This window comes from Panthera uncia, chromosome D1 (genome assembly GCF_023721935.1).
Source record: "Panthera uncia isolate 11264 chromosome D1, Puncia_PCG_1.0, whole genome shotgun sequence".
In the NCBI taxonomy this organism is placed as follows: Eukaryota; Metazoa; Chordata; class Mammalia; order Carnivora; family Felidae; genus Panthera; species Panthera uncia.
In genome coordinates this window covers 101,485,791-101,500,412 of record NC_064808.1, presented here as the reverse complement: position 1 = coordinate 101,500,412, position 14,622 = coordinate 101,485,791, and the positions used below count along the sequence as shown (strand labels likewise).

The following is a 14,622-nucleotide window of genomic DNA, read 5'->3' as shown; positions in this document are numbered from 1 at the left end:
AGTTGTGTGTCCCTATCTGGGCCCGACAGGCTTCTGATGATGCTGGGTTTAGCTTTGTCTGACAATAAATGAAAGCCCCCCCCACCCCGCCCGCCCCCCGCGCCACAACCTCTGCCCAAGTCTTCAGGGTACTGCTCACCAAAGCTTTTCTTTTTCCTTCTTTGTGCAGATTTTAGGCAACTAGATCCTCTTTGACAACATAAAGCACGGATTAACACAAACTCTGTAGCAATCCCAGGATTATGGGCTCAGGAGAATAAATCTTGAGTTGACAGTGAGATGATTTCCATTAAGTCTCATTGTGAAGAACATAGTGATGGGAGAGGTTGTTCTGAGCTGGCTTGCTGTTGTTTATTTCTGATTCCCCAAGACCAGCCTTATGAGTATCAGTGTCCATTGTGCATGTGAGAATGAGTGATTGTTCTTGAGAAGCACAATGGGTTACTGGCAGCAGTGATCACACCCAAAAACTGGCTGTGCTTCTCCACTGGCCCCCATCCATGGTCAAGGGAGCAAAACTCAAGGAAAGCAGGAGTCCTACTCACTGAAACACTCATCTGTTTCTCCGTGTCTACACTGCCAGCAAGTCAGCGGTTAGCTTTCCGTGAAGACTAGCAACTAGCATAAAATTAGAGATTTTTAGAACAGGCTCCATGTCTCACCATCTTTCTTCTTTATTTCCTTGAAACCTCCTCCTCCCTCTGGATGTGGATTTCCCACCGTAGTCCAGTCTCAAATGTTGCCTCAGAGGGTGCAGGGCAAAGGAGAAGAATCATATTCCTTTCCCTTATTTCCACCTTTGATTTTCCAGCAACAGCTCCAGGCGTATGTGGCCTGGGTGAATGCACAGCTCAAGAAGAGGCCAGCAGTGAAGCCCGTGCAGGACCTGCGACAGGATCTTCGGGATGGGGTGATCCTGGCATATCTCATCGAGATCGTTGGTCAGTGGGCCCTGGACCGATGCCAGCACAAACCAGAACATGCCTTCTTTATCCTCCATGTGCCCTTCCGAGCAGTTTGCTTCTTCTTTATAACACATGGAAATGGAAGTAGAGAAGGTTTAACATTCTTGCCCATCATTAACTCATTTATTTATTAGTCAATAAACAGTGTGCTAGGCACTCTATTAGGCTTTGGGAATGTGATTGTAAGCACAGTCTATGCTCTCAGGAGTCTCCCAATCTAGTTGGAAAGACTGGAAAGTGAACTCATTCCATTAATGTACTTAGGACTCTGATAGAGTAAGGACAGATAGGAGCACCTGGGTGGATGGAGGCGCCGACCCAGTTCTAGGGGCTCAGCGGTGGCTTACCAGAAGCACCGATGTCTAAACTGAGGCTGGAAAAGGAAGTAGGGGTCAGGAAAGAAGAAGGAGGGTTCCCAGCAAAAGGACCCCTTCTGTGAAACTACCATCATGCCTCACAGAAGGGTTTCCATGAAGAGCCCTGGGACTGTTGCCAGTCGCCCTTATTGGATGGTACCGTCCCCTTCTTTCTACAGCATCTGTCCGCAGCTCTGTTATTACTATGTGTTCCCACGCACTGAGCGCTGACTGTTTACCTCTCTCTCCCGTATAGACCGAGCTCTTATTTAAGAGCAGGTACAGTGTAACTTTTCTTTCTGTTCCTACCAAGTGCCTGGCACGGAATAGGTACTCAGACATTACTGTTCTATTCATCAGCTGGCCTTGCTTAGAATCCTTGAGAGAGTCACTTGCTTCATCCTTACAAGTGGTGCAGAAGGAGCCAGGTTTGCTACAGGCAGCCTCTCCGTGACTGCGTCTCCGGGCCAGCTCACGGATTCATCAGGGCATTCGTTTCCAATGAAAATAACGGTGGTAATAGTGATAGCTGCCATCTGTCGGACACTTTTTAATCTCATTTCATTTCATTTCCTTTGATCGTCCAGCCTTGAGAAGCACCTACCATCATCCCTGTTTTCAGGAAGCAAGCTTAAAAGAGAAGACTTATAAACATAAATAAATGAATTCCCTGAGCACTTAGAATAGATGAAGCATTGCGCTAAGCGTGCTACTTTGGATGGTTTATGCTACAGGTGTGATGCAGGTACTGCCATTTTATGCCATCTCTCACGAGGTTGAGAAGGGCTGGGCAATTGTACAAGGCCACATAACTGTACGTGGCAAAAGCTAGACCTGCTTTAATTCCAAAGCTCATTTTTGACATTATTTTTCACTTGCTGGAATAGATTATACTTGGAAATATAATCAGACAGAAAATGCAGCAGCTACAAAAGGGTGTAAAAGCCTTTTTTCCACCCGCACCAACTACGTGTTCTTTCTGGAAGCAAGTAGTGTTAGCAGTTTCTTACATTTCTTTTCAGAGATATTCTATGCATATACAAGCAATATGAATATGTATTCTTTGGTTTCCCGAAACCCAGATTCTTAAGTGCTGCATTTTTTTTTTTAATTTTTTTTTCAACGTTTATTTATTTTTATTTTTGGGACAGAGAGAGACAGAGCATGAACGGGGGAGGGGCAGAGAGAGAGAGGGAGACACAGAATGGGAAACAGGCTCCAGGCTCCGAGCCATCAGCCCAGAGCCCGACGCGGGGCTCGAACTCACGGACCGCGAGATCGTGACCTGGCTGAAGTCGGACGCTTAACCGACTGCGCCACCCAGGCGCCCCTTAAGTGCTGCATTTTATTGTGATTTTGCTCTATGGAAAAACTCGCTGAATTCACTGCCTTGTTCCCTGTTCTTTCTTTAACAAACCCTCACTGGGCTTTTGATCTCCACTTACACTGCTCTCGTCAAGGTCACAACCTTTGCCTTATCCAGCCCAGTGGCTCGGCCTCAGTCCCCATTTTGTTCGACTTAGCAGAACTTGACCCGGTCGGTCACTCCCTCCCTCCTTCAAACACTCTCTTTTCTTGGCGTCCAGGACTCTCCTTCCTTACTGGCTCCTCCAGCTTGCTCTGCTGGCTTTTTTCCTCCTTCCTGACCTGTCCGCATTCAGTCCTCATCCCTTGTGTTTTCTCTGTCCCCAAGTGATCTCCTCCCACATCTGCATCTTAAGCTCTAAACTTTTCCTTGAGTTCGAGACATGAATATCAGCTTCCTGCTCAGCATCCCAGCCTGGCTGCCTAAAATGCAACTCTACCTCCACATGCCCTAAGCAGAGCTTTTGATACCCTTCTCTCCACCAGCCCCTCTACCCTCCAGATTTCTTCGCTGAAATCACACACGGCGTCTGTTAAAGTAGAACTCTTGGAAGTTTGTCCTTGATTATTCTCTTTTCTGCCTGTTTTGTACCCGGTCCTTCACGTGTGCTGTCTGCTTCGTATTAAAATTTTACCTGATACCTGGCTTTTCACCTGTCAGCCTTTCCCACTCAAGCCCAAACCATTATCCCTTGCCTTGATAAGTTTCATTTTCTAACTAATCTCCCTGTTTCTGCTTCACATAAATTAAGCCCATATAGAGCCAACTTTTGTTTTTAAGTTTATTTATTTTTTGAGAGAGAGAACATGTGCATGCATGCATGGGGAAGGAGCAGAAAGAGAGGGAGAGAGAGAATCCCAAGTGGGCTCCGCACTGCACTGTCAGCGCAGAGCCCAACGCAAGGTTCCATCTGTTCATGACCTGAGTCGAAACCAAGAGTCAGACGCTTAACCAACTGAGCCATCCAGGCGCCTGTAGGGTCAACTTTTGAAAGCACAGATCACGTAACTTCCTGGCCTCAAACTCTCCATTGGCTGCCCATTACTCTTAGAATAAAATTCACGTTCTTTACTTTGGTCCACAGAGCCTTAAATGATCTGGCTTTGTTTACCTGTCTAACTTCTCCTAGGACTTGACTCCTCTCTCTCTCCACTCCAGCCATGCTGGGCTTAGAGCTGCTCTTCAGAGAAGCTGAGCCCATTCCCACCCTGGGGTTTGGACTTGTGATTCCTCAGTCCAGAATGCTTCCTCCTTGAATCTTAACATCTCTTACTGTTCAAGTCTCTGCTCAAATATAGTATCACGATCCCACGCTTTTTTTGTTTTTCCTCGTAGCACGTATCACTACCTGAAATTCTATTAAACACAAACTGGTTAACTTGATCATCTGTTATCCCTAGAGATATAAACTCTGTGATGGAAGGGGCTGTGTCCATCTCGTTTATTGTTGTTTCACTGTTGCCCAGAACGGTACCTGGCACACAGCAAGATGCTCAATGAATATTTGTTGAGTGAATAAGGGGACACACAGTAACTTCACAGGCCCCTGGATACAGCTTTGAAAATTTGAAGACCCACCGAAAGGACTTTGCTCTCCTATTCCTCCATCCAAATTACAAGCACCAAGGCCTAACACACTTGCACATTTGTATATAGTCTTAGCATTTACATCAAATATTCCTTTTCTCAGTGTCTGGCTATTATGAAACTTTGGTATGGTTCCTCCCTATAACTTCACATATTTTCTCTCTTTGAACAGCAGGAGAAAAGCTGAATGGGGTACAGTTGAGTCCCAGTAACCAACAGGAGATGAAGAACAATGTGGAGAAAGTGCTACAGTTCGTGGCCTCCAAAAAGATTCGTATGCACCAGACTTCGGCTAAAGGTCAGTGCCTCATCACGTCTGGGTCAGCTTTACCCAGTGATTATGAGCCTCAGAAGGACCATCCGTCGTGTAGCCGAGGGTTCTGAGTAGACGGGAATAGGATTAAGTCTGTGGCCTCATATCATTTTTCCATAAAGAGAGTTACCCTCTTGGGATGGGGCGATTCTCAAAATCTGAGTGCTTTTGAAAACCTGGGTGGAGATAGACATTCTCTATTCATTTTAATTGAATAAAGGTTTGCTTGAGTGTGTGTACAAAAATTAATCGAGTAGAAATGACAAGACCGGAGTATTAACTTTAGAATGTCTCATTTAAGGGGCACCTGGGTGGCTCAGTCGGTTGAGTGTCCGACTTCAGCTCGGGTCGCGATCTCATGGTTTGTGGGTTCGAGCCCCATGTTGGGCTCTGTACTGAGAACTCGAGCCTGGAGCCTGCTTCAGGTTCTGTGTCTGCCTCTCTCTGCCCCTCCCCTGCTTGTGCTTTGTCTCTCTCTCTCTCCCCCTCTCTCTCAAAAATAAGTAATAAAAACATTTAAAAAAATAAACTCTAGAATATCTCATTTAAGTTATCAAATTGAAGATAGATGATGTTTTCCAAGTTACTTGGGTTTCATGCCCAAGAATTATTTCAAATCATATTAGCTTTATTTTTTTCCATCCAGTTTTCCAGAAGAAAAATATTTATGGCTTTTTTTTTTTTTTTTTTGGATAACACAGAATATTTTGGGCAAGAGGAAAGGGGCTCTGGGACCTCTGCACATACCTTCTCTTGTAGCCACACGACCAGAAGAGGACACTGCTCAATTCACTTTGAGCCCAGGCTGCAAGGAAGCAATTGTTTAGGGTGTCTTGAGAGAGCACAGGCTCCCTGGCCCTCCCGCTGTTTCTCTAGAACTGATTGTAGATCTGGTTCTGTTTCAGCTTCAGTTTCTGGGTCTGATGGCCCAGGGCTCTGATGAGAAAGGGGGCCAGAGGGAGCCTTCCTTCTGTGTTGGATTATTGGCGTTCTAGGTGTTGGGGTCATTCAGGTGGGGCCGATTCTTACCATTGAGAGCACCCTGTAGAAGGTATCAATCAATCTTTTTCCAAGCCTTGCATATTTACAATGCTGTGAAACTAAAAACATGAGAGTTTTACCCATTCCCTTACGTGAACTTTCACCAGACCTATCACATTGGTTTTTTTTTGTGTGCATTCTTCTTTTTTTCTAGGGCAAAATTTAGGGTGTCGTAATGTCCGTGCTCTGGTCCCCATGAGGGGTGGGCTTAGGGATCTGGCCCATTAAAGTTAGCTATTTTGAGGGAACACTGCCGTTGAGGACATCATTGTCTTTTACCTGGAGAAGGGCAGCAGTTTCCTAATTAGTCTCACTGCCTCCCATCCATCCGCTCTCCACACTGTAGCCAGGATGATCTTTCTGCGAAGACATATGCCCCTACCACTGCTCTGTGTGTGCAGGTCCTTATGGGAGAACCCAAAGTCCTTCCTGGGGCTTGCCCTGCCCTTTCTGACCTCTAATTTCTCCCCTTGTGGCCTCACCCCCTCACCCTCTCCCCTTGCACTTTGGGCCCTAGCTGTGCTGTACTTTTTCCACTTCATCTGCCACAGTTGCATGCATAGAAATATAATGCAAGTCACATATGGAAGTTTCTGAGAGCCATATTTTTTTAAAAAAGGAAATAGAAGATAATTTTAATAATATATTTTAACCCCAAATATCCAAAGTATTATCAGTGCAACATGTATTCAGTATAAAAGCTATTAATGAGATATTTTGCATTCTTCTTTTTTTGTACTAAGCTAATGAGATGTGTTTCAATCTGACTTTTTTTGTGCTAAGTACCACCCTTATAGCACATTCAATTCAGACTATATCTTTAAAATTTTTTTTAATGTTTATTTTTGAGAGAGAGAGAGAGAGAGAGAGAGAGAGAGAGAGTGTGAGCGGGTGAGGGGCAGAGAGAGAGGGATACATAGAATCCAAAGCAAGCTCCAGACTCTGAGGTGTCAGCACAGAGCCCGATGCAGGGCTCAAACCCACCACCTATGAGATCATGACCTGAGCCCAAGTCGGACGCTTAACCAACTAAGCCACCCAGGTGCCCCCAGACTATATCTTTTAAACGCTCAGTAGCCACATGTGGCTAGTGGCTCCCATATCAGATGGCACAGCTCTCGTAGGTCATGCTCTCTCTCACCTCTAGAGCTTCACGCCTGCTCCATCCTCTTGGAACACTCTTCTCTTCATCTGATGAACCAATCAAGTCTCACTTTAAAACTTATTTCCCCTATACTCTCTCCCTGAGCCCTCTAGACTAGACAAGATGCCTCTACTTTGAGCTCCCAGAGAATCCTGTACTTCTACCGTAACACATTACCATACTTTGTTGTAAATGCTTCTGTTTTATTTTTAATGTTTATTTATTTGAGAGAGAGAGCACACACGAGTGAAAGCAGGGGAAGAGCAAAGAGAGAGGGAGACAGAGGATCTGAAGTGGGCTCTGTGCTGACAGCAGAGAGCCCAATTCGGGGCTCGAACCCACGAACTGTGGGATCATGACCTGAGCTGAAGTCGGATGCTCAACCGGCTGAGCTATCCAGGCGCCCCTGTAAATGCTTTTAAACGTTCTGTCTTCCTGTTGAACATGGCTTTGTGAGAACAAAGACCTTGACTGCCTTGCTTACCTGTATCACTAGCAAATATGTGTTCAATGAGTGAACCCTCTGCCTCTGTCTTAGGACCTCTGGGTGTGTTCTGTCCCTCAGATATTGTGGAAGGAAACCTGAAGTCTATCATGAGGCTGGTCCTTGCCTTGGCAGCTCATTTCAAACCTGGCTCCAACAGGACAGTGAGCCAAGGACGGGACTCCAGAACCCCTCTGCAGAGTCACCAACCACACTGTGCCACTGCTGTGGCCCAGGGGGCAGCTGCCGCTCTGGCTGATGTGTGTCATGACATGTCACGGTCGGGACGGGATGTCTTTCGATACAGGCAGAGGTAAGGGTAGAAATCTGGGGGTGGGAACTTGTTCCTCTCTGAATTTCCTCCTTTAAATGATACTGTGCAGTAGACAGAAGGATCACCCAAACAGCCCCACGCTGCAGAAGAGAGCAAGGAGTGTAGGTCAGAGAGGACACTCCACGAGAGAAGAGCCCTTTCATTAATTTATGTTTTATTTTAGAGAGAGAGAGTGCATGCATGTGCACGCAGGGGAGAAGGGCAGAGGGAGAGAGAGAGAGATGTTTTTAAATGTTTTTTTATTTGTGAGAGAGAGCGAGAGGGAGAGAGCGAGAATCCCAAGCAGGTTCCTCCACGCTGTCAAGACAGAGCCCGAAACAGGGCTCAAACTCACAAACCGCAAGATCATGACCTGAGCCAAAATCAAGAGTTGGACGCTTAACCAAATGGGCCACACAGACGCCCCGGGAGAGAGAGAATTTTGAGCAAACTCCACACTCAGCGCAGAGCCCAACATGGGACTTGATCCTATGACCCTGGGATCATGATCTGAGCCAAAATCAAGAGTCGAATGCTCAATCGAATGAGCCACCCAGGCACCCTGAGAAAAGCCCTTTAATATTTTTTAAAAATTTTTATATGTTTTTATTTATTTTTGAGAGCGAGTGAGAGAGAGAGAGAGAGAGAGACAGAGCACGAGCTGGGTAGAGGCAGAGAGAGAGGGGGACACAGAATCTGAAGCAGCTCCAGGTTCCGGGCTGTCAGCAGAGTCCAGCGTGGGGCTTGAACTCATGAACTGTGAGATCATACCCTCAGCCGAAGTTGGAGGTTGAAACTCCTGAGTGACCCAGGCACCCTGAGAAAAGCCCTTTTAAAAGAGATGTTTATTTTGCAGTTAGCAGAAAGTAAAGGAATCACATTTGTAATTTTTTGCTCTGATGCCCAGAATTTTAAATATATGCCTTTGGCACGGCGTGTTTTCTACACCGGGAGATATGTGGGAGCAGTGTTCAAGTCATCTGGGGGAGTCTCCCTAGAATGTATGCTAAAGCCAGCCTGTCCTGAAGGAAGTCATGGCAGGAAACATTTTGGGGGTTATATGTCTGCTGGGAGAGAGCAAGACCCTGAGGTGTTGCAGACCCTAGGGAAATCCATCTGTCTGTCTTCCCTGCTGGGTGTCGAGGGTCTTTAAGGCCGGGGCTTGGCCTTACTCCTCCTTCTTCCCCTGGCACTCTCAGAGTGGCCAGCTACCGGTTCTCGTTGAGTCGACCCGAACTGAAAGACTGATGCCCTCTCCTTTGCTGGCATCCTCCGGCTTTAGGAACAACAGCGTGGACGAGGAGATTGAGAACCCGTACTGGAGCGTGCGAGCCCTGGTGCAGCAGTATGAAGGGCAGCAGAGGTCCCCGTCTGAGTCCAGCTGTAACAGGTAAGTGTGGCGCCAACTTCCCACCACTGCCGTCCTGGTTAAAGGTGGAATTCTTGGGGATTTTCAGCCTCAGGTAGCAGCACAACAGGCTTTAAGGCTCCTAAACCTTTTCTCTTTCCCTCAGTTTGTTTGACTTCAAAGGGGGTAGTCTTCGGCACTGCTTTGCGGTTTTGTGCTGGCAGGCAGGCAGGGAGGGTGGGGTGTTGGTAAATTTCCCACACAAGGAAGCTTTCTGTGCAGAGCCTCAGTGTCACTGCTTAGGTATGTCCACATGGGGGCCTGTGAGGGCCCAGCCCCTGGTTCTGATACTTGCGTATCAGCTGCCCCCGTTTATGACAGCCAGTTCCACAGAACGGCCTTTGCACCGGAGCTTAACTCTAAGCATGGCCTGAGAAGGCTGTCTAACACTTACAACAAGAGAAAAAACTGAGCAGAGTTGTCTGAGAGCATGAGAATGTTCCAAACTTTCATTTATAGGGCTAGGAATTGCAGCAGATTAGTGTGAATTTGAGTGGGCTAAGATGTTTGTGACTCTAGCAGAAAGGCCATCTGTATCTCTTAGAGCCAAGTGCAGAGACCAAAACAGGACACAGTGCTCTAATAAAAGCCTGATCGATGCCAAGTGCAGTGGCAGAAAAAGACTACTTTCCTAGCTCATGTAAATCATGCTCCATAAATACATCCCCAGAACGTGTTAGCTTATTTACTAACTTCATTTCATAGCTGAATCATACTTAATTTATGCTCTTAGGACCTTTTCTTTCCTACCCCAACCCAGCTTAGCCTGTTCTCATTACACCTAAGTGTTCCTTGTCTTACATGTATCTTATGTGCATTTGTCTTCTTCCTATTTCTTTTCCACATAAAATTCTGTCTTAGATTGATAGACTATTTCTTAATTTATTGCAGTCACATGGAATTCTTCCCAGCACTTCACTAAACTGGTAATCTTGCTCAACTTTCATTTTCACCTTTAATAGATTGCCTTTTTATTTATAAAATTTACATAACATAAAATTAGCCATTAATCATTTGAAAGTGTACAATTCAGTGGCATTTAGTACCTTCATCATCTTGTGCAGCCATCATCTCTATCCAGTTCAAAGACATTTTCATCACCCCAAAAGGAAACCCTGTACCCATTAAGCAAGGGGTGTGCTAGTAGGGAGAATCTGAGCCATTTCTTCCTTGGCTTGCTCCTTAGACTATCACTTGGTACAGAATCAAAGGACGTTTCATTGTATAATGAGATCTATAGCTTCCTGCATGACTACAGGCCTTTCACTTTGTTGTGCCTGCCAGTGAGAGAGAGAGAGAGAGAGAGAGAGCAAGAGAGCGCCAGGGGGGAGAGAGGGAGAGAGAGAAGTCTGCATTTCTTCCAGAGAACACCTGCTTCCTTCCTTTCTGGCAGAACTCAGACTGGGGCCGGGGCTGTGACACAGCCGGAACTAGGGACCCACTGGAAATCGGGCTGTAGTGGGTAGACAGTGACAGTTTTCTGGGAGGGGGTCAGATAATAGTTCGCATTTCCCTTTCACTCCTTCCTGGTTTTTAAATTTTTTTGTAAGCTGACCGCTCACTCACCTCTTTGGGAGGCTGGGTCAGCACCTTGCGTTTTCCTCCATGAGCTCCCGGACCCAGCAGGCTTGGGAACATTCTGCCCGCCCACCCCCTTCCTCAGGGTGAGGCCATCTCATGGCTTAGTGACCCCTGAAGGCCCGAGACCCCGCGATGTAACTCTGAACGGGGAGTGGCTCGGAAGATGGGGAAGGTGGCCCCCTGCTTCTCCAGATTCCCTGGCGGAGCCCTGACCGCCTGTTGCTCCGTAGACCTCGGGCGGGCCGGCCGGCCTCTTACTGTGTCCACGCAAAACGACCTCGGGCTGGGAAAAAAGAACACGCGAAACGCCTTTGGGAAGGTGGGAGATGGGCGTTCGGCGGGTTTCCGGGTGCGACCCCGACTCTACACCCCGCTGGGCGCCCCCTCCCACCAGGTAGCCGGTGACACCGGCCCCAGACCTCCGTGACCGCGAAGGGAGGGGGCGCGAGGAAAAGGCGTTTCCAGCCCCGGGGCGCCCGGGGCCCCGCCCTTGCCCCGCGCCGGGCTCGCGCTCGCGCTCGCGCCCCCCCCACCCCCCAGCCCGCCCCGCCCCTGCCCGGTCCGAGCCCCGCGCCCGCCCGTCGCGCAGCCAGCCTGGAAGCGGGGGCGGAGCGGGGAGGGGCGGGAGGCGGCGCGGAGCCCGGGGCGCCAGCGAGCTCGCCGCTGGGAACCGACCGCGCAGCCGGAGCCGCGGGCGGCGCTGCCCCGCGCCGGCTATGGGGTGAGATGCCCGCGCCCGGGGGCACGCCCGGAGTCGCGCGGCCGCCGCGATGCCGCTGGCAGGGACCCGCAGCCTGCGAGGGGAGGTGGTTTCCGCCCAGGCCGGGCTGCTGCAGCGTTTGAGCGGCCGGGACAGCGCGCCTGAGACCCGGCAGCATCCCCGTCCCCGGGGCCGGGACGCCCGCCTCCCTGCGCTGCCGACTCTCTCCCGCGGTCGCGGCCGGCAGCTCTGGTAGCCGGCCTGCCGGTGGAGTGGTTCCTCGGGCCCCAGCGCGGGGAGACATGCCCGAATTCGGGAGCGCCGGGACTCCCAGCCTCGCGCTTCACCCGGGGAAGCAGGCTCGCTGAAGCCGGAGCCAGGAGGGGGACCATGGGAGGGACGCAAGTCAAATGGTGAGCAGAGGCCACTTTGGCTTTGGAGCTGGGGGGGAGCGGGCGGGCGCAGGGCCGGGACTGGAGGATGCTGTCGGCCTGAGACCGACCGGGATGGGTGGGGGCGCTGTACTGGGAAGGACGGGCTGCTGGTCTGGGATTGTCACTACAAAATACAGTGAGTGGGTGTAGGAAACTGGAGCCGGCATAGGGGCCAGAGGAGTGGCCCTTTACCTTATCCTGTCTTGGCCGTGGGAGGGCACTTGAGGAGTAAACAGGACTCTTTCCCTTTACCCGTTTTCAAAAAATTGATTTTACTCTAATTTGGACCTCGCTGGGGGGTTGTTTGTCTGATGTTAAGATTGGAGAGATGTTAGGCCTGTGGGAATTAAGAAATGTTATCAGTCACACCTGATTTGTAATCAGTTCCCTGATTTGCGGGGATTATGATGGCAGGTAAGGGATTGCTTGTTTACAAAATAGGGGTTTTGAGCTAATCGGGAAGAGCCTAGCATTACTCTTCCTGTGACCTGAAGCAGAAGATTGGAAGCCTCATCTCGACGTGGCCCATCTCTAGCAGCAATCTTGCTGCTCCCACATGTGCCCCAGGATTTTGCTTCCCCGGTCCTTTATTTTTTTTGACCTGACCACCTAGTTTCCTGGTCTCCCCTCTCTGTGGCCTCACACACTGGCAGCCTCAAATTCAAGAAAGAGAAATGTTGTTTTTCTTTTGGCCGCACTGCCACTCCCCCAGTGGGGCTGGGTATGCAGACATCCTCCTCCTCCTGCCCTTATAAGGGGGACCGCTCACTTAAGAGGTGGAGCTGAGCATGCGTCTCTGCTTTGAGGCCAGCAGTTTTTCAGCATCCTTGCTTCACACCCCTCTTCCCGCTCCCCCCCCACCCCCGCCCCGCTCCCCCCCCCACCCGCCGCCGCGTCTCACACATACCCACTGTGGTCCAGCCAAATGCAGACAGCGGATCGCGTCAACCATAACACCTTGTCAGCTAAGGAAGTGTTTTTATCGTTTCTCAAAGGAGGGCAGCTGATGCAGGCGTCTTTCTGGGCGTCGATCCCCATTTCTGCAGGGAGGCGAATGCCGCGGCCTGAATGGTCAAAAATCTGTTCTCCTGTTAAATGACATAGTACTCTCAAAAGTATTATATAAAAGCAAAGTATGCTAATGCTTTTCCAGCAGCTAATTCATGTTGGCCTGGAAGTCAGATTACCTAAATGGTGAAAGGTGGCTAAGAGAGTTCTAGAAAAGCAATTACCTTTACTAAATACCACTTCTTGCCACTCTCTACTTCTCTTGTCTGCTTGGACTATGGATCCGTAGGTAGGGTTCAGCGACGTTCTTTAATTTGAAGAAGGAAAAAACTTTACATTTTTTCTGCGGTTCTAATAAGGATGAGACTGTATTACTGGCTGAGGTCATTCCCACCAAAGCCCTCAAACTCGGGATCAACGAGGAGGACGAGACACCAGTCCTCAGGCTGCTTTCGAGGTTTTGAAATCTCTGACTACATCCGCTTGTGCTCAGCTCTTGCTTTTACTGGTTTCTAGGAAGACAAAATGTTAACTCCTGATCATGGCTGTGAGGATTAGCCTGGGAGACTTCAGGGGCACATTAAGTGGGTCAGCGAGTCCTAGACACTTTCACTGTTGTCTGGGTGATGGATTTGGAAAGAATTCCTGAGAGGGGGCTGGGCCTGGAGACCCCACAGCCCCTGAGATTGTTTCAGAGTTGATGTTCTCAAGGTGCGGTGCAAAGAGAAGAGGCTCTTCAGATTCCTTTCCCCTATCAGATGGAAACATCAGCCTCCCATTCCTATCTTGTCTTGTAGATTTGCTGTTATTCTGTGTGGCTTTAAAATTCATGTTCCCTGACCTTCCCAGCAGTCCCTCCCAAGGCTGCTAGTTGTATCATAATTTAGGAGTTGCTGAGAGGATTCTGATGACAGTTCACAAATGGTGTAGCAGGGATCTACGTAACTCTTTGATGGTGCAATCAAGTAAACCCTTCCCTTTGCCGAGCAAGTCTTTTCCCGTTTTCCTTATCATGTCCCATCCTTGTTGATGTATCACTGCCCCTTTGCCCAGCCCTGCACTGTCCACACTCTGGCCTTTTCTCCCCCTGAATCACCCTCAGCATTGCCCCCTCCTTCGGGATCAGCCTAGGGCTGATCTACCATGTCACTCTGCTGGTGATGCTTGTGTCTGTGGGACACCAATGGATTGGAAGTAGATTTTTCCTTCCAGCTCCCAAAACTACTAAGACACACGTTAACTTCAGTCTTTGAACCTGGGCCCAGGGACGGAGGTGATGGTAAGTAACAAAATGGCAAAGACTTCCTAGGACTGGGTCATTCATTCATTCAACATTCATTTCATTCCTTCAGTAAGTTCATCCTGCACTCATTCAACAAATGTCCATTCATACTGTGTGTGGGCTGGGGACTGTGTTAGGCACTAGGAGGAAGATGAGTAAGAACATATCTCTGGGATAAATTATGAAAGTTGGCTTCCAAACCGCTGTTCACAGTAATCATTTGTCTTCGTTTTCCTTCAATCACAGCCTGACTTCACCCAGTCCTATCCACAGCGCAAAGAGCGAGTCCATTATAACCCAGTCGGAGGAGAAGGCAGATTTTGTGATTATTCCCTCTGAAGGGATAGAGAACAGAACAGGTACTGTCTGTCAGCGTGCCTGGGTTGGCTCAAGCCACAGCCCTTGCCTTGAAGGCTTGGGGGATCCTATCTACCTATAAACTTCCTGGCCTTCTCCCTCCCCAAAGTCCATGCATGCTAGGTTAGCTCTAAAGGGCTCTGATGTCTTTGAGCCAGTGAATGTGGTTATCCTCTTGCAGAATGTCACTTCTGATGTCACAGCTGTCCAAAATCTTACAGCAGGAGAGATAGGCCTTTCCTCTGCTGGCTGCCTATGAATTAGGAAACAACTGTGGGGCAGT

General features: G+C 48.9%; 2 protein-coding genes and 1 long non-coding RNA gene across 5 annotated transcripts in view; 2 read left to right on the top strand and 1 right to left on the bottom strand.

The window, feature by feature from the left end:
• The window catches only part of LOC125909803 (dixin-like), a 40,176-nt gene extending 31,213 nt beyond the window's left edge, over nucleotides 1-8,963 (top strand). The window contains exons 3-6 of the mRNA XM_049613279.1: nucleotides 812-941; nucleotides 4,447-4,572; nucleotides 7,338-7,569; nucleotides 8,852-8,963. Coding sequence (XP_049469236.1) covers nucleotides 812-941; nucleotides 4,447-4,572; nucleotides 7,338-7,569; nucleotides 8,852-8,963 — 600 coding nt within the window. The remainder of the gene's footprint in view (nucleotides 1-811; nucleotides 942-4,446; nucleotides 4,573-7,337; nucleotides 7,570-8,851) is intronic.
• Nucleotides 1,693-11,009, bottom strand: LOC125909933 (uncharacterized). Of its 2 annotated transcripts, XR_007453809.1 has the most exons (4): nucleotides 10,544-11,009; nucleotides 5,617-5,687; nucleotides 5,335-5,392; nucleotides 1,693-1,951 (listed from the first exon to the last, which is right to left on the bottom strand). It is a non-coding gene; the product is annotated as an uncharacterized LOC125909933 (long non-coding RNA). The 2 variants fall into 2 exon arrangements; XR_007453808.1 differs by having other exon boundaries at nucleotides 5,335-5,687.
• Nucleotides 11,010-11,219: 210 nt separating this feature from the next.
• Nucleotides 11,220-14,622, top strand: part of DIXDC1 (DIX domain containing 1) — a 30,632-nt gene continuing 27,229 nt past the window's right edge. For both annotated transcript variants that reach the window (XM_049613195.1, XM_049613186.1), the window contains exons 1-2: nucleotides 11,220-11,671; nucleotides 14,229-14,341. In XM_049613195.1, coding sequence (XP_049469152.1) covers nucleotides 11,649-11,671; nucleotides 14,229-14,341 — 136 coding nt within the window. In that variant the 5' untranslated portion in view covers nucleotides 11,220-11,648. The remainder of the gene's footprint in view (nucleotides 11,672-14,228; nucleotides 14,342-14,622) is intronic.